Raw genomic sequence first — 20,031 nt, forward strand, 5'->3', positions numbered from 1 at the left:
ATCTAAAAAAGACCGCTTATCATCCCAAACACTAGGTCTACGAGGTTAGGCTACTGGAAAGCCAAATACTAAACTATTAAGATTAGATGTAATTATTGCATATCTGGGATTATAACAAGCTCTTTCAATTGTCATAATTGTTAGGAATTTGACGCAATACACCACTGTAGCCTATCATTCTGGTTTGTAGTTCGTCCTACTGCTTCATACACATGGCTCGAATTATGTGATTTTGAATTGCTTTAGCCCGTAGTGTAGCGATTGTGTAACAGAATGCGCTCAGCAAAGGATGAAAGTGGGAATTCTAGAGGGGTTTAGAATACATTATGTGAGGACAGACAACCAGTTGAAAGCTGCGTTTAATATGCTGGTGAACAATTTAGTCGAAGGCTGTAAAATATGGGCTCGAATTGATCGAGACTCGTCATCAATGACACTATTTTAAGTAAATGTATTTTTTCAAATTCAAATTCAAATTCAACTCTTCCTTTGAGGATAATCATAAACTAATATCCCCGAATAAACAAGTAATATAAATACAACCAGAATTACAAAAGAAAATGTTTAGGGGGAGTATGCTATACAATCTTTGTATTTCTAAGAAAATACGTGAAGTAGACTGGGCTATAAGCTAAAAGTTATTTTATTTTTCTTATAAGAGAAAATGGGTAATCTGTAAACTGCTTGACTATGATATGTTAAAAGCAGTGTTTAAACGTATTAATTCAAAGCAATACTACAAGGCCTCATCCTCCAACTTCGACCTGCAAACCGGCCAACTGGCCGGTTCATAACCGTAGCCATATCATTACACATTAAGGACATGGCACATTAAAGGGTAACCTTGGTATTTAGAAATACCGTGTTGAAATATTTGTAGAAAGTGTAGAGCCGCTTCAATCATGACCACAGTTCGACTGGGATCAAATAAGGCCTGCTCATATTTTTACCCGATGAGGCCATGAGAACTAGGATTAGCCTACTAAAATTTTGCAAGGGATAAAAAAAATATATTACGACAGGTACATTTAGGCCTTGGAAATGTTACAACATCTGGTTAAGTAACAATAAGTTACTGGTATATGAATGAATCAGGGAACACACACTCAATTCAACCACTGTCATGATACACACACCCCTCCCCCAGCAACAACATGGAGATAAAAATCAAATCAAAGACATTACAGGCTACTGTGGCAGTCTTAGTTCAGATCCATCCTCACGCAGCTTTCATCATGCTACTTACTATCCCAAGCTCAACTGCGAGGCTAGGGCTACAAGGCCCATTGTTTTATTCCTCCCATCAAAGGGCATATTCCAATATGTCCCTATTTGAGTCTAATAGCTACATTATGTGCAGTAGAGTATATGGAAATTATACTGGATTCATCCTGTATGCTTAGAGGTCTCCTCTCAAAAACATTTTTTAAAGGGTAAGGAGACAATGGCACGCAAGAGACATGCAGCCTCTACATGAAGCTACTCCACAGAGTACCGTGCAGTCGAAAATCAGAATCCAACACCTTGAGGACTTCGTCGATCTATTCATGATATTCTAAGTGTCGGCTATATTCAAGCCTAGGCCACAAACACACTGCTTTGCCTCTGCACATTTCCTCTCCCATTTGTCTCTGCCCCTGTGCACTTTGTTTATCGCTGTCTCATTCACTCTCTATTTTCCATCACAATGCATCGCATTCGATGTTCCTTCCTATCGACTGGCTTGCATGCTGTAAAATACATTTTCCAAATTGATCACGCATTTTTACATCTGTTTTGCAGCTAGCGTAATCCCTAGCTAAGATGCGTTTCAATATTGAAACAATACTTCCAAGCGTATATTTTTAAAGGGGCGAATGCATAAGTTTCGTTTCTGCAGTGAGAAGTGAATTGAGAATCACCTTGATTAAGCCATAGGAGGCAGTTTCGAGAAGCCTCGGTGGCGCGCCTGCTTGCGTTGCTGCCTGAGAAAATATGAACCAGTCATTAACGCGCTCACAGATAGCGAGCAGCGTCACTACCGTCTAATTCGGCACATAACATGTGCTTCTTTGTGTTCATACCCAGTCGTGAGTGAGTGCATGAAACAGTAACATACAGCGAGCTATGCAATGAACACACCAGCCAACCAATCTAAATAACGCATGTTCTATGTTCACGTCATCTTTTTCCATCGCTCCCCCCCATTGAAGAATAAGCCATACTTGAAGCAAAATGACAATAATGCATTTGAATGTTAGTGTAATTGTGCAAGACAAAACTGGAGAACGCATATACAAGGCAAACATATTGTGTAGCCTACACCTGTGTATGAAGAGTGACGTAAAGAAAAAAAAGAGGACCACCTTATTTGGTTTGGCATTATGCTATCCCACACAATAAGCGCGAGCGCGCATCTTGAGCTTCAGATGAACATTCTTGAGAGTGAGACATTGTTGCCTATTTCTTTTTTAATAGTACAGTCACCATCACACAACTTCATCAACCGACCCTTCTGCAAAAGCTGCATCATGGAGTAAGCAAATTGAAGGCAACAACCAATAAAATTCAAGAAACAATGAAAATTTCAAGACGAAACAAACAAAATGTATTTGAAACGATATATTAAAAGTGCTTTTGATTTTCATGTCTCTCCTCTTTGACTGATGATCGACTCCACACACACTCATGACCAGGAAAAAGGTGCCACAGATGTCCTCTCCTCAAAATGTCCACGAGGTCAGTATGCTGCAGTTGCAGGTCCATAGTTCAACCATCAGTAGTGATATTGTCATAGCGATTAGACTTGTTTCTTATTTGTCTAAATTTCTTTATTTTTCTGTTTTAAATTCTCACTTCAATTTTAATTCTTGGAGAACATAGCTTCGACAACATATATCGCACTCATTATAAGAAGCAAAAGGTTATATCAAAAATTATTAGTATAGAATCACAGAAAAGCTGGTTTAGAACCAGAAAAAATACAAAACAGACAGGTACATAGACACAGGACATTTCTTATAATTGCTTGGAAACATTATTTTCCCGCTAAATCTTGATTCTTTTTTTTCTTACTGCGCATATGATGTTTTTCATTTTATTTGTATGTTTTTTTTTTTTTTTTTTTTTACAAAAAAGGAAAATAAAGACTAGTATTTTACAAAATGAAGAGTACTGTTCTTGAAGACGAGAGTGGATTTACACAGGTGTAAGTCCAGTTCCATATTTTCTGTACATAACGTATTCCATCTCAGATCTTAGTCCCAGAAGACAAAAAAAAAGCATGTCATGTCTTCCAATGTGTTCAAAAAGGTCCTATATATAGTCTTCTTGTACGGGATGCTGAATTTTGGTCCTTTTTCTCTCTTTTTGTCACTCTCATTCGGATCATTGGATGGACATGTAAGGCCAGTTGAAGCTGCTCCCGGATAATAGCATATCCCTGATGAGGGTTTCAATAGGAGTTTTACCTACCAAGCGGACGAAGAACAGCTGCTCAATTACCGATGAGGAGACGGTGCGGAGAGAGGGCAGCCGCAGCAAGAGCTTGCCAAAGCGGCTGGGCTGGTTAGGGTACTGGCTCCTCACGTATTCCTCCAGGGCGCACTGAGACTTCTCCTGCAGGCTTTCGATGTGAGCCGCATCTGACAGGCCGCAGGCGTCTGTGCAGGCAAAAAAGAGAAACACAAAAGCACTCTGGTTATCATTCAACATCAGCGTTACGTGTTATTGACAAAGTGAAATAAACAAACACACTGCCCAAACATGCTACATCACATTGAGTAAGAGGGACTGTCATATAGAATAAACAAGGGCGATATGTTCAAGTGGGGAACGCACCACACAGCGGCAGATACCTCTACACGTTCATAAACCAATCAAAACAAAGAATATGCTGCTAACTGGGATGGAAAATGGTGTATAGCATAAGCTTATAACATTTCCAATGGAGGAAGCAGAGGGAAAGTATAGGCCCACTCATGCTTTCTGACTCAGGGGACTCAAGTCTATACAAATGTATAAAATACATTGATTACGTTGAAATTGCAATGGCTGTATATGACCTAATTAGTCTACTCTCAATAAGCTGTTAAGACATTTTTCCGCTCTTTACTTGATAGACCATGCTTGGCCTGCTTTTCAATGTAGCCTAGGAAAGGCCGCTGGAAGCAATCAAATTTATTAGCGGGGTGAAGTCAATAGTCACGCAAAAAACACGTAAAAATACGAAAAGGAGCCAGCACAACAACACATGCGAAATGTGTTTTGTACACAGTCGGGGGTTGTGGATTGCAGTCTGCATAGGCCTAAATAGAGAAATACACTCAATGTTAATGTCTTAAGGTATGTTTGCGAATAGTACAAACTAAACTGTTTGTCGCCATAGCATAGGCTCACTGCTGTGGTTAAAAATCTGCAGTAAACGGTTGTGAAAGGCCAAGCATACTGGCATATGGACCGTTATGCTTTGTTGCAAGTGCACAGGAGAGATAGCCTCAATTCTCCAGCTCTAATACATTAAACATCGGACAATGCTATCCGAGAGGCTTTTAAGCATAATCTTGATTTCTCAGGGCTATAACTCACTACGGCCAGACACAATAACCTTATGAACTCACTGACTGCGTGGGGGCAACTCGGAGATCTCGGGTTGATTTACTATGTATGAATTTATAGGCGGCACAACCCCATGTAGCCTATGCAAATCGGTTTGGATTATTTTTTGAGTGTCACTATTCAATAAATAAAACAATTAATCGGGGAGAAATGAATTACATTTCAAAACCTCTTGCAAATATAAACTTGTGAAACGCAACGCAATGACTAAGTTCAAAGCATTTCGGCGACTGCCCAGCATGGGTCAACAGAAAAAGAAAGCTCGCGAAAGGGCACTCTATAGTACACCAAACATAGAACTAACACTGAAAAAACATAAAATACATATTTTCTAGATTCACATTTAAGTATCTGAACACAGATAGAAACATGTAATTAATTATGAAGACGCAATAGATAAACTGGACATAATAGGAACGATAAGAAGACAATCACCTAAACTAGGCTAACGCCTATGAGTTTCCTGTTTGAAAATAGCTAAAAGTAACCCAATTACAATGTACAACACTGTAAACCTGGACTACAATAGTTTGCTACATATATCATTGGCCCTACATGTTGTCTCTTGCTAAAATGGACAAAAATCAAAGTTAAAGCTAGCTAGTTATCATAAACAACTAACTACTCAGTTGTAGGCTATTTTATGTTAGATTTTATCTCATAATGTAACAACAACCTGGCACTAGGCCCTCAATGTCATAATGTTAGGTTGATGCCTCATATAAAATATTTAAAAAGTATATATATATAAGTTTGCAATAGCAAAGGTAGTCTATAGGTAGACCAGATTGGCTTGATTGATCATTTAATATGCACGTAAATATATGTTTGTCTTTAAATGTTATTTTGCAATGATGGCTCAAACGAGAACTCAAAGTTTCGATGCTAAGGACAGAAATGCCATAAACTATCCCAAAATCCAGGAAAAGTCCTCGTGAACAGATACAGCAGTGGTAAAGGTTCCCATGTCACTGAGGAGGGCAAACTAGAGGACTGGGGTAGGTTTAATTACATTGAATAAAACACTTCCTTTGAATCCCCCTTTGGCCACCAATCAAAACAAGTTCACTGAACACTCAACCTCAGTCTGTTTATCCACATAATTTTTTCAAAATAATTACAAAATGCATAACATCATATGTTACCTACATATCATGTAATATAATATATGCCTAATATAGTAGAGTATTTAAAGTAGTGTGGATATGGATATGTTTAATATAGACCTAATATAGACCTAATATAGACCTAATCTAAAAAAAAGTATTAAGTAAGATGCTAATACTAGGTTAATTTAGGCTAAAGTAGGCTATAGGTGTTGTCACTAAGCATTGTATTTTTTTGAGGATCTCGAGAGTGAAAATGTGTTTATTAAAAATATATACATTTCCTTAAATTACAAAACACAATCATTAGCGAAATTGTGCGTAAATGTGAAATGTATTGATTGAAATAAGGCAATTTAATAAGAATTTGATCACTTTTAAATAGCCACATGATAGCTATTTTGAGCCACGGTCGAGTTGGGCTTTTTTTATCCACTCGGCCTACTCTCCACTATCCTTACGCGGTACTTGCAAATGGTAATGAGAGCAAGTGTCCACAGTCAAACTTTAAATATCTATAGGCCTATTATTACACGCGACACCAATGGTAAACTTGCCTCAGCCAGATAGCTAGTAATGAGCTGCCCTGTGTAGACTACTTTTCAAAATGTGGGATTCTAATTGTTTAAGACAATAACTGTGAGAGGAAATATCAGTAAACAAAATAGCCCACATTCCCATATCAATCTCGAGCAATGTAATACAATGACATTTCAGGCTATTCCATCATTTTCTTTGATTAGGCAGCTAGGGATCATTTCCTGTTTTAAAATAACACGTGTTAGTGCGCGCAAAACATGAAAAACTTGCGTCACAACATTAAAAGCCTACATGAAGTGTCATACTCAAATTGTGCTTTTCTTTGCGGATATAATGTAATAAAACAATACGCCTGGGACATAGACCAAAACAAATATCTATAGTTATCCGGATTTATAAAAAATATAATGCTTCATATTTTTTCAACAGTTATTAAATATTATATTGGTTTTCAATATTTTAATACGAGGTAAAATACACATTTAAATGACGTTTTTGAAAATATTACATTAGACTCTGTCTGTGGATCGGTTTGTTTACTTCTCTTTCGCTTTGGCTAACACACAAAATGTATAAATGTGAATATATGCAGCATGTTATTATACAAAACATAATGGAGTAGCCTGCACTAGACAGCCATGGCCTCTAGTCTGATTTTCACCCAGTCTTCCCCCTCACTGCCCGCCTATAAGACAAGGCCTTAACATAGTGGCATGGTAAACACTCACCTGATGTGAAGAGTACTATTGCCTTGATGCAGCTGTACTCTGCCGAATCAACGTGGAGGGCCTTGAGCTTCTCAACCTGCTCCTGGAAGATTCGAATGTGATCCATGAAAGCCACGACTCGGTCCGCAGACATTGGAGAAGCGTGGAGGCCTGCCGCGGCAAGCAGAGGGGCCACATGCAAAGGCATGGAGCACTGAGCTGCGTTTAGCACAAACAGCTCGCTCCACGTCAGCCTGAGAAGGGACACCTGGTCGGTGATCTGCAAATCGGGAAAGAAAGGGATGTTCCTAGCCCATTCCACAGCGCTGAAGAGCAAGCGAGCGGCCAGCTCGCAGATGTTCTCGATACCCATGATATTGTTGGGCTGCATGCACTGGCTTCCATATCGGGACGTCGGGTATGGTTCGGCCCGAAGCAATAAGGAGATGTATCCGGAGAGATAGCAATGGCCGTTCAGAGGGTCCCCGTTCGTCAGCGCGTACTGACCTGGGTTCGGTTGGGTTGGAGGCATTCGTCCTCGCTGAACCGCTGACAAAAAGAAAGAGAAGGAGAGGAAATGTGCATCCAGAACTGATGAACATTGTTGTATGTGCAACCTATGCCGAGAAGCATAAGGCAAGCTAGTGTTTTCTGCTCTCAAAATAAGGGGGTAACGTTTCCCATCCCAATCTATCTCAAACTGTAAATTATATAGTGTGTAAGATTGTGTGTTGTTTAAATAAATGATACCATTTTCAATATCACCATGCTCAATGTTGCACTGTTTACATTTGTATTGACGATGCATGCGTCTAGATTAACACACACACACACACACATATTAAATATTGAACATAACGGGTGTTGCCATTTGCTAAATTGCAGTAATACAGGCCTATAGTGTAATTTAGGTATATGCTGCATCTAATTATTCAATGCAGCCCATGTGTCAGTTTACTACTGTATTTATCAACGTAAAGCTATTTTTCTCCATTACACCTGTGTTATACTGCACTAAAGAAGAATGGCAAAGCCTAAATATATCAACACCAAATAAGAGTCAACCCCTTCTTAGCATAGCAATAGTTTGGTCAAGGAAGAATCGTTTAACAATGTTCTTGAAAAAGTATAATTGGTCTATATATATATTTTACATTTATTTATCGAGGATATATTAAATAACATGTATGGTAATTTTGGGGGTTTATTTAAAATACGAGTATTGCTATCATTTGTGCTCCAAAGAGAGGGAAAGTTACGGCCTCTCATACATTATGAGGCAAAACAATGTGCTCCGCACAACTTCTCCAGTATTACTCAAGCTGCCTAAGCATATGGAACAGGAGGGCGATGTGGTTATGTTGTCTGTTCGTTTTAATGCACAGACAAACCAAACACTTGTGTATCACTACACATGTAAGGAAGTGCACTTCATGTTCTCTTTCACACACACACACACACACACACACACACACACACACACACACACACACACACACACACACACACACACACACACACACACACACACACACACACACACACACACACACACACACACACACACACACACACACACACACACACACACACACACACTATTAAAAACCTATAAAACACTAAATGCAAATAGCAAATAGTTATATTTAGTTTTGACGTTCACAAAAACGTCCGTCAAGTAAATAGCTGCTTTGTTATACGACCTATCTTTTGTAGCTGCTTTCATTACATTTTACCCTCTATAGGCTAAACGCTTAGATGCACATTCCTGGAAAAAACATGGATGTGCAACGGATGTCTCATGTATATGACCTTTATGCAACATGGCAGCTCTACTCGTCTATGGAACTCAGTATGCGTAATCATATGTGGCATTAAAAAAAGATATTCACCTTCCCGCCGCATTCCCACTTTCAAACATTTCTTCAGCCGACAGTATTGGCACTGATTTCGGTGGTGTTGGTCAATGGGACAGTTCCTATTGGCACGACATGTATACGTTAAGTTCCTTCTGACACTCCTCTTGAAGAAACTTTTGCATCCCTCGCAGGTGAACTGACCATAGTGCTTGCCGCTCGATTTGTCTCCGCAAACAACACATTCTATATGCTGTGGACCAGAATTCTGACTCCCCTTCTCCCCAGCAGTCCCAGGTGTTGACGGGGGTCCTGGCTGACTAGGGGTCTGCGGAGTGTGCGGGGCTGCCGACGCCGTCTGCTGTTGCTCCCTCGCCGGCTGAGTTGCTGGATTTGGGCCGCTTGGAGGTCCTCCGACCACGTCTTCCTGCGGATCTCGCCAGACGCTAACTACCATTGCCATATCTCGGGCCCGAAAAGTGCGATAAAGCGAACTGATCGCTGGGATTTATAAAGCGAGGGGAGAAAAAATATCAAACACGACAGTGCAAAGTCAAATCGGAGCAAACAATCTCCTATGAGAAAGAAGGGAGCAGAACACGATCAATACATTCAAAATAAAGGACACGATAGAATAAGCACCCGATCAGGATATGCAAGTATCGGGAGGCCAGTTCCAAGGTAAATTGCAGTTAGCCATTCAGGTACCCAATCTTGAAGAAAAAGCGAGCCAGACGTAACAAAAATGCAGTTTGGTATAAAATAGCCAGAAAGGAGGCAGGAGCGATTCACATGGACGTAGAAATGAACATAAAATCTTTCAAAGACACGCGATCCAAAGTGCTGCGAGAAATAAATTCCCTTCTCTTTTCTTCCTTGCTCCTTACTCCCGTCTTCGCTGTTGGAGGGGAGGAAAAAACTGAAGAGCAGGATTTTACATCTATATTCTTAAATAAACCTCATCTCGTCCAGCAAAAAGACCGCGTCGCCGTAGTGCCCATGTAGTTTCACCTCTCCAGCAGGATTGGAGCGAACACGAAGAGATAAAAATAAGGAAGGGGAAAAAAAACAACTAATAGAATATGCAAGACGGAGAGACCCAAAAATGAATGCGTTTAAACGGGAAGACCAGCAGAGCAATGTTTCCGAAACCGGGATCTTCGCGAATGTCTGTATATAGTGAACTTTGACACTACTATTGAAACTGACACGTTTCTATGGAGATCGCTGCGCCTTATATGGTGCTCGTGTCAAGGAGCCAAGAGAGAGGCTGCTGGCAACTGATAATCAAAGGCGACTGACTGGCCAGAGCCCTGCATTGAGGGGGGAGAGGGAAAATGGGAGGCTAAGGTTAGCCAAGCCTCTTTCTCTCCATTGGTTAGAGTCCTCGTTCCTCGCTACCTACGACTGGGGGCTCTGACAAGCACAATTTACATTGAGCTCGCCTCGCGCTGCTATTTACTTTGAAACCTGATTAGCCTACGGGCCGTCTATTGTCACAAAAACAGGAAGAAACCCTGGATAGAATAGCCGAAAAGATGGGTGAAAGAGGGGACAAAGCTTTGCGCACGTGAAATAAACAAACGTGCGCGGCGAAAGGGACTCGCATAAGAAGGACTCGCATAGAATTCCCCAAAGTTTGAAATGGTTTGTTTTGAGACTGCTATCTTAATTATAAATGCGTGAGATATAATTATTTATGTATGATGTATTTTATTATAGGCTACATGCAGCCTACAGCATTTGGTGATGCGTAATACGGTGGTACACGCGTCAACGTTACATTTCCATTGTAAAAAATAAAATGATTGGGGTCCAAAATTGCAGGGTCAAATTAGGGAAAATGACAATGTAAGAAATTATGCATAGTAGCCTAGACAAGTCGTGTTAGAATAGACAGAAAGGGTGCGATGGCGCCAACGAATCTCACAATCACATCGACGAAGAAAAAATACTCTGTAACTGTTGTGGTTTTAAGGCCTGCACAATCACTAAATGGGTGTCATATTATGTCTTAATAATGACAATAACTCAAAATCATGTGAAGCTGTTTGAAAATTGCACGGGGATTCCGGCTTTTTGTGTGTTGATACTGAAGCCTGCATGCGCTTCCAACTGAAAAATGTCTGGATCGGTCTGCCATCTAGCGTACAGTATACAATTACAACCACATAGTAATGCATAACGCACATCTATTGTTATCAACCTTGTAAAATTGTTTTAAAAAACAAGTAAACTCCTGAAAATTGCTTTCTTTTTTAAAATTCATTTTTTTTTTTTACAGGTGCTGTGTTCCTGAAAAAGATTCCAAACACAACAGCTGCTGCTTCTTTTTTTAGATTGAGCAAAGTCCTTCAAGGTAAAATCACTTGAAAGGAGTGGAACTTAGCTCAGATAACATTGACATGAAACTTACAAACTCGGGTAGTGTGAATATGACAACAGATACAAAAACCTGTAGGCTACATAGTCACCAAAGTCATCAAAACTGTGTTCAGTGGGGCTACAAGCCTGGTGCGTCGACATGCATCCCATAATACCATGCACTAAATAGAGGAAAGGGTATTTTCAGTATTTTCAAATGAAGTGAATAGTTTATGAACACATTTGTTATTGTCTTTCCGACTATGGTCAGCTATTAAGAGATATAATGGAGCGCTATTATGCAAGTACCCCCCTTGCAAACGCATAGGAGAAATGGGTGTTTTTAAGTAGCCTATTCAACAGCAGAGCTCTTCCCGTCCCCCGTCTCAGACACTGCACTGAGACTCCCGGTCTTGTCTCCAGCTCTTTGAAAAGGTGAAACGAATAAGATTAAATCGGACAAAGAATATTCTGTAAGTGTATCATTAAGATTTTACTATACAGATTGGGAAGGGAGTTGGACGGAGAGAGAGTGTGGAAGGGGGGGGGGGGGACAGCGAATAAGAGCAGAGGGAAATAAGGCTATAGCACGAAAACAGTGAGAAAAACGAGAAAGTGGACAGCAGGACATTAAAAGAAGAAGCACCCAGCGACGAATATTAGGCTATGGTGGACGGAAAACATCGGTAACTGAATTTGGCTAACACCAGCCAGGCAAGTACACAATTAATTTCTGTTTCACCTATTCACAATTAGCTTTAAATGCTAAGAATACATTCTTGCCTCGCCACACGACCATACAGACCCATGCATCTAGCCTATTTGTCTAAACAACCACTGTTACATTCCAGGGCGAAACTTTTGAGCTGCAGTCTTTCCCTTTACATTCTAACCGGTTTTTGGGGACACGTTTCTCCGTTTTAAGCTGTCTTCGCCAGTATATACTGGCATCGTTGATGCTGTTACCACAATTCAGGGAACCCTTACCAAGTGGTGAGCATCTCACCTGTGCATGGCTATTTGTTGTTTGATCTCATAATGAAATGATCGATAACAGCCTGTTTGTCTCAGAGATAGTGTCAACGGATTATAGGACAGTTGTTCGATCGAGCTGGTCAGGGTTGTAGGCTACTAGCTTGGCATGAGAATAGTACCTGGAAGACTTTCCGGCTGTTTTGCTTAGTCATATGAAAATATAGGAGGTTCACGATCATCAAATTATCATTATTTCATTGCAAAGTTTGCAGTTACAATTTCAACCACACAATGTTAGATAAATTAGAAGAAAGTATGTCAATTTAAAGGCAAGTTTTACGATTAAGGGAACGTAAATGAAATGATTTACCTCAAATGCCCTATTGTTTAGTAGATAATTGATCCATAAATACAACTTACATCGAGCGATATTGATACAAGCAGACTATGAAATACATGTTTGGTGAGACTATAATCAACTTCGAATCCCTCGTGTCTCAGATGACAAGTTGATGCTATAAATGCAATTTTTAGGCTCCCCATAACAGGAATTTATAGGCCTACTATTCATTTCTATGTTACACATTGAGGTATGTTATATGTTATTACCAAAAATACCAAATGCTTTTCGCAGTGCAATATATTTGCACACGTAGCCTATGCATCCGGACACACATATATTTTCTGAGCATCTGCGGTGAGATCCATATAAATAGGCCTACGTGGACTTCATATACTGTATTTGTTTTAAATATAGGCTACATTAGGCTCATTTCCAAGTGATGGGGTTTCTCTCTCTCCGTTTTTTATAACAAACAAATCGAATTCTGCAGACCGACTTCACCCCACAAACATGTTTTTCGCTTCTGCAAGCAGTCAATCGAGCTTTATGAACTCTTGTGGAACAGTTGTGAAAGCAATAAAAGGCCATGATAGCCAAGCCTCCTACTCCGGGAACACGGAGGCAAATATATAGGCATTTCAGATCATTTAAAACACCTAACAACATTGCAGGAATATAGCTAATAATATAATCCTCGTGGATTTAGTTTAGGTTATGCAGACGCTTCAGTGCAGTGAATATATAGTCATGAGTCACCACACCGTTCAAGCTGACAGAGAGCATTCATTGCTTTCTTTACCTGATGCTTCAGAGGCCTCCTGTAAAAACAAGTATTATGTTTCTTCACGACGAGAGAGGGCAACACACATCCGATCTCCGCTGTTCCCATCCCGCGCCCGCCTAAGAATCTGCCTCTAACTGAACCAACTTTCACGAAGAAAAGGCTGCGGTGTTTTGTTCCAAAGATATATAGCCTATGTGTCAACCAAGAAAAATCTGAGTCTAAAAAACGATGAGAAAATGGTATTAGAGACGTGCCAAGTGCATGGGGCCTGCATCAATGTTTTAAATAAGGCTTCAAATGAGGGGAGCTGTCAATTATTGCACACCAATTAATGTGCGTAATAACCCACGTTACATGTGCAACTACATTTCATTAAAAGTCTATACTTGAGTGATTTATGATCATTTAATTTTATAACATAACTTACACTTAAATTAACATAGCAATGTTTAAACAGATAACAGAAACATCTGAAGACAGATGGCTGAAGAATTCCTTCTTCTGCGCCTTTTAAAACTTTTCCACATAGTTTATCACTGGAAGTATACAGGCTAGACCGGCATAATGAAACATGTTTATAATTGTACTATTTTGATTTGTTTTGATGTGTTCTATGTAGCCTGATATCCTAGTTTTGATATAGATGTCTCTCAACTTTAAACAAAACGTACAGATTATTTGGACAAATACATTTTGAGTTGTGAATTTGTCTACATAAAGAAAAAATGAAGATGCCCAGTGCTGCTGCTTCTCTGTCGACCCAAGCTGTGTGTTATACTTTAATGTGTGAGTTGGAGGTTTTGTTGCGTGCCCCTCTACTTTGAGTCGTTACGAGTTGAAAGAGAAGAGGAGGGGGCTTTTGTCCAATCTGATCCCTAACTATTCGGGGCTCAGATTGGTGTGAAAGGGACGAGAAGGTCACTTGAAAATCGCCTTTTATCCGCTGCCATTTTCTCTATGGATCAGCAACTTTCAATAGACATAATCTAATCGCTCTTAATGGAAAAGCTATTCGTGAGAAATAGGGAAAATATTTGAGAGCCTCGCTACTTAAAATCGCCACGTTTAATGTAGGCCGTTGGACAAAATTATCTGACGCAAATGATGGTTGAACGGAATAAAGGGAAATGCTTTTCATAATTTGAAACGTAAACTATTAGGACTAGGATTTTAGAATAAACTCAAAGCTATATCATGAACGTGAACACCTTTCGTTCAGAACTAAATATGAGGAAGTATATCACCTGAGATAGTCAACAAGCAGTTCAGTCACGCTAGAAAGGTGACCTATTAGGCTACCGCCTGTCCTTCGGATTACTTTTCATCCTATCGCCACATTATCCTGTATTCGGCTACTTTCTGGCTTATGCCTGTTACACGTAGGCCTATACATGAAACGTGTAAGAAATTATATTTAATATTTCTTACCGTAGGCCTAACTCCCAACTATTGCTTGGTGACATGCAAGATTGACAGACCAACGCGATCTCACACTGTCACAGTTGCTAACAGGTTCAGCTGGGATTGTTTCTTCAAGGTTTTAATCATGGGCCTGAATACACCATGATGAATAAAGCAACACACATTAGGATTTTCTGGCTGGGAAAGCCAAGGCTATAATTGTAGACAAAAAGGCCGAAATGACTTTTCCAATTAGCTTGTGGTTGGAGTTTAGTTAGAGGGACTGTCAGTTTACTCGATGGGTAATGGCTTTATTGCTCACAAAACCATCATCTATTTAGAGCACATGTGCTAATTACTTTGGATGGTCTCAGAGACCGAGATCATAAATCCATTAGCACTAAAATCCTGATAGTTTTACAGTGCAAACACTGTAATTCTGTAGTTCACCAAAAACCCAACTGCAAGCACCAGTAGAGACATCAAAGTAACACCCTTTTCTGAATTGTTAACCCGGCAAAAACGGGCAACGTGACATAAATTACATAAATTGCATTGTTATAAGTGATAAAAATCACGTGTAAGGTATGCCTAGTTTAGTAGGGTATAGAGTGTGCAGCACGCAATTCAAGGAGACCAAATCAAAACACCTACACTGACTTTATATGGTACGCCTAATATCTTGGTGGCAAACAAAGAAGACAATTAGCAAAACACAACTTAAATCATAATTGTATCATTGAATGGGAGAAGACACCATATTATCCTAGTTAATGCAACCAATGGCCAAGCGCTGACGCTATTATGATAGTTTCAATGTCTTGAGACTTTTTAAATCACCTCATTCTATATAATGTGAGGACATCCCTTTACCGCATAGTGCTTGAACAGTTTCTCCTTTTCTCAACTACATCTATCTACAGCGACCGAGGTAACATGGACACAGGTTCCAAATGCAGTGGATGAAGGCATTTCACCCTTAAAGTCAATTATTGCGGGGAAACCGGAGGGCAAAGGTGGAATTCTTGAGAAATTCTACAAGGACAGAGGAGCTTTTAGATTTCTGCACGCGGATTACTTTTCATCCTATCGCCACATTATCCGAAAACACACTGTAGATAGACCAAGGACAAAAAAACGCAGAACAAGATTATCTCCCGTGCAAATTTGCGACCCCGTACATAACCATTTAAGGAGTATTAAACTAAAACTCGAGTAAAGAGAGAAAGGAAGACAGAGCCCGGAGAAGTGGCTTGTCTCATGTGTCCATCCTGAAGCTGGGAGGTGAACTAAATCACGAGATACATTTCCAATGTAAACTTGCCCGTCATTGTGCATAATTTTGTAGTGAAATGAGTGGCATCACTTCAAGTATCCATAATGTTTTTTCTTAAACCAACACACCCAGTGGGCGCTTAATTAGAATTTTGTCTGGCTGAACCGCCACCGTGCTGTAATAGGGCATGACTGAGCACGTTTAGACAGGGAATAACATGTTACATCAAGACAAAAAATAAATCACGCTCAACCTCGTTTTTGATCATTTCTCATATATATTTTTTTACAAGACTTGCTTCTGATGATAAAATGCTTGCATAGACTAATTTACATGTAGCCATTCGTTTTACAAACCAGAGAATAATGGACCATAAGCTATGGTTTAAGCATGATCCCTGAACAAATTCATTAGGAAAATGAGATGTGTTAAATATAAGTGCATCCACAAACTGTATAGAACATTACATTATTGTATCTCCTTGTAATTACACAGCTAGAACGAATCAAGAATGCAGATAAGTGTAATAATAATAACAATCCGAATCATAATAATAATGTCATGACAGTATTTAAACACACACACACACACACACACACACACACACACACACACACACACACACACACACACACACACACACACACACACACACACACACACACACACACACACACACACACACACACACACACACACACACACAGGTGCTTCGGTATACTCGCATCTTATATGGGGTGGGGTGTGGGGTGTTATCATTAGAGAAATATAATGCCTGCAACGTTTGTGAAATGATCAGAGGTGTTAGCCAGATATGAACATCCATAAGTGTGGCAACCAGTGCTGGGCCAGTGATGAATCATCAAAACGAAGAAAGAGAGTCGGCACTATTCCCTTTCCAAGTGCTGTAATTGCTTTCAGGCAACAAAATAGAGAATGTTTTGGCCACGATAGCCTTTGTAAGGTGCTTTGAACTGTTCAGTACACCTGGTTGGTAGAAGAACACATGGGCAAATCACAAAAGACCACAGATGCCCTTTTCCTTTTAGACATTTTCACATTCCTTTGGAAATGGAGTGTGTGTATCTATGTGCGATTGAGTTGACGCATTAGTGAGTGAGTGTGTGTGCGCGCGTGCATAGTGTGTGTGATATGAAATGATTCCACAGCTATTGCCCACTATTTAAATTGACCATCAAAGCTATGCTGGATTTTGGCTACTTCAGGACCTTTGCCCTGAAGTAAACCAATGTCAGGTGTCCCTGCCAAATGATGACGAACACACCTCTGTGGTACCTCGTCTGTTGAACTGAACAGAGAATATCTCCTTACCTTTCAGTTTGGGTAAAAGGGTTAAATCATTTTTGCTTCAGGATGCATCAGATACTTATTACAAGTCACTTAAAATATCAACCCCAGCCCTCATACAAGCACACACCCACTGAAAAGCAACAAGGCTGCTCATTTTTAATTCTCGAGCTGACAGATTGTGACCTTATCAGTCGGTTGTTCCCTCTCCCCATGAAACTCTTCCGAGAAATTATTTATACTTTTGTTGGTGGAAAGCCAGGGGGGTCACATTGAAGAAAACATCTACATTCAAATCCAAACGTAACTTTAAACCAAACCATATGTTATTACTTTATGGCAATATCCATACGGCAAGTTTATTTGTTTGTGTGTGTGTGTGTGTGTGTGTTCTCGTCATCAACAATGAACTAATTGTGTTTCCTCCTAACAGGGAGTGAGCGACTGTGCAAACTGATCGTGCCATGTAAGTTCCACTGCTGCTACACTGGTCCCTTTCACCAATTCACTGAGACATCTCACTAGTCTACTACTTATCGATTCAAGGATGGAATAATTGACCAACAATACACCTTTATTTCATTGGTATAACCTGAATTCTCCCTGGAATCAGATCCGTAATACCATCTTGATACTGTGTACAGGGCATGGCCAAAGTCAAGTAGCCAATCAGAAGGCAGCGTGACGCACACAGAGGGCCAATGATAGCCACCCACTGTGTCATTTTATCTGGCTTGCCTTGCGTTGGAAGTGTGTCTTAAAAGCAGCTCTCTCCCCTCTCATCAATGTCTCTGTGTTGTTTTTTCCCTTCTTTCTCAGACTGAAAGGAACGTCATGGCAAGTCCCCCTCCTTTGGAATAAAGAGCACCACCTTGTCACGCAGTCAGAATCGACCGAGGGTTGTGATGTCATGTGTAAAACAAATGTCTCTGTTTATATAAGCTCAGTCGCAGCAGCAGCCGTGACATCGTGACATCAGCCCCGTCGCACAAGGTGCGGCTCACACAACGGCCACGACCTGGATTTATTTGACCGTTGACATCCGAATAATGTAGTCTTCAGAAGTATTAATAATGACGCCAAAGAAAATACTGATTCTCAAAACTCCCAGCTCAGGTAGATACTATCTGTGCATTTGTCTACAAGGTAAAGGGATGCTATTATGCCTGTGTCAGTAGGTTAAAGGCAAGACAGACCAACACGAATGTCGGCTGTGCACAGAGGACAGCCTACTGGGCGACGACAGAATGGTGGCGACTCAACGTGTAGAATCGCTGGGAAATGATCCGAAAATCACGGCCAGTGTACTGTTGTCAGCGGTGGTGTGACGTCCAACCGCTGCACACCTGCGGTGCACGGCCGACGTTCCTGTTGGTCTGTCTTGGCCTTACGACGCACGTGATCAAGTGCCTTTCCTTTAATTTACCTTCGCCAGTGTCCGTAGCTGAAGGTATCTACTGTCAGAGATGATCAACATGCCTGTGTCAGAGATGATCAACATGTCTGTGTCAGAGATGATCAACATGCCTGTGCTTGTGTCCTCACTGCCCTGGCCCTGGACCCAGAGGACATATTTACAGGGTGTACTAACCTTAGCGCCACACTGCTCTCCTCTCCACCTCACTCAGCTAACCTTAATCCCTCCTACCCAGCAGCCCACACAGCTCTGAGGGTCAACGGAAACAGAATCAATGCTTTATGAATATGTATATAATGTATAATGACATTCTCAAGTCCAAGTGTATTTGTGATGCCATTCGTGTTTGATTGTCAACGTTCTTATTGTCATATTCAGAAGCGAAGGTGAAGCTAGCTGTATTACGCTACGCTGGGCAAAAAGGTTTTGGACGCACGTGATCAAGTGCCTTTCCTTTACTAGTCTTTTAATTTATGTATGTGGATTCTGTGTGTGTGTGAGAGACCACATGGCAAGTTTACCTCAGATGACCCCGCTGACATGAGGCGTCCGAGCTGAATTCAAGCCGTGACAAATGGGTTCTGGGCCTGAACAGCAGACATTCCACAACATGTTCCTCTTCAGCAACTCCTCCTCTCCTTCCTCTCCTTATCCCTTCCTACACTTCTCCTCGAAACATCTATCTCTTCAACGGTTGTAAGAATGCACTTATCAATCAAACGTAAACCTGTTGTATGTATTAGAAGAGGTTGTGGGAATCTCCCTGAACATGAACTTCCGAGGAAGGCAAGCTTTTACAGCGCTATTTGAATGCAATGCTCTACAAAGCTCTGGTGTATTTGCAGATGAATAAAGGACAAAGAGACTGGTGTTAGTAGAAGAAGAGAAGTGAACCCCTTGGATGTTAGTATCATAAACCTTTCTTGATCAGTGATGTGGAGGTTGAGAGAAAATATAGTGCTGTGTTTAAACAGGATGTGTAGGTTGTAGCATCCTATCCTCCTCCCCCTGCAAAATCCCCCATTTCTTTATCCCTCCCTCCCTCCCTCCCTCCCTCCCTCCCTCCCTCCCTCCCTCCCTCCCTCCCTCCCTCCCTCCCTCCCTCCCTCCCTCCCTCCCTCCCTCCCTCCCTCCCTCCCTCCCCCTCCCTCCCTCCCCCCTCCCTCCCTCCCTCCCTCCCTCTCTTCCCTGTTTCTCTCTGATATTCCAGAATGCTCCTCCACAGAATCTTGCCACCTGTGTCAGTGAAAAAAAAAAGAAAGGCTATTGGTATTCCTCTTTGAGGCTGGTTAAGGTAAGTGCCAGCCCCCATTACGATGACAAGGCAAGTAATGATGCCGCTTGCTCCGCGGTTCCCC

The 20,031-nt window shown here is 40.9% G+C and overlaps 1 protein-coding gene and 1 long non-coding RNA gene across 3 annotated transcripts; one reads left to right on the forward strand and one right to left on the reverse strand.

Moving 5' to 3' along the window:
- Positions 1-2,430: 2,430 nt before the first annotated feature.
- LOC135514397 (nuclear receptor subfamily 2 group F member 1-A-like) lies at positions 2,431-13,400 on the reverse strand. Of its 2 annotated transcripts, none has more exons than XM_064937858.1 (3): positions 13,287-13,400; positions 6,971-7,498; positions 2,431-3,641 (listed from the first exon to the last, which is right to left on the reverse strand). In XM_064937858.1, exons 2-3 carry the CDS (start codon positions 7,479-7,481, stop codon positions 3,367-3,369), a joined length of 786 nt encoding a protein of 261 aa, XP_064793930.1. In that variant the 5' UTR covers positions 7,482-7,498; positions 13,287-13,400; the 3' UTR covers positions 2,431-3,366. The 2 variants fall into 2 exon arrangements, with proteins under 2 accessions (XP_064793930.1, XP_064793929.1); XM_064937857.1 differs by lacking the exon at positions 13,287-13,400 and adding an exon at positions 8,842-10,108.
- LOC135514398 (uncharacterized) lies at positions 10,220-19,742 on the forward strand. The gene is made up of 4 exons (XR_010451674.1): positions 10,220-10,452; positions 11,090-11,164; positions 17,690-17,722; positions 18,076-19,742. It is a non-coding gene; the product is annotated as an uncharacterized LOC135514398 (long non-coding RNA).
- The last annotated feature ends 289 nt before the right edge of the window (positions 19,743-20,031 follow it).

Source organism: Oncorhynchus masou, chromosome 25, assembly GCF_036934945.1.
Source record: "Oncorhynchus masou masou isolate Uvic2021 chromosome 25, UVic_Omas_1.1, whole genome shotgun sequence".
Taxonomy (NCBI): domain Eukaryota; kingdom Metazoa; phylum Chordata; class Actinopteri; order Salmoniformes; family Salmonidae; genus Oncorhynchus; species Oncorhynchus masou.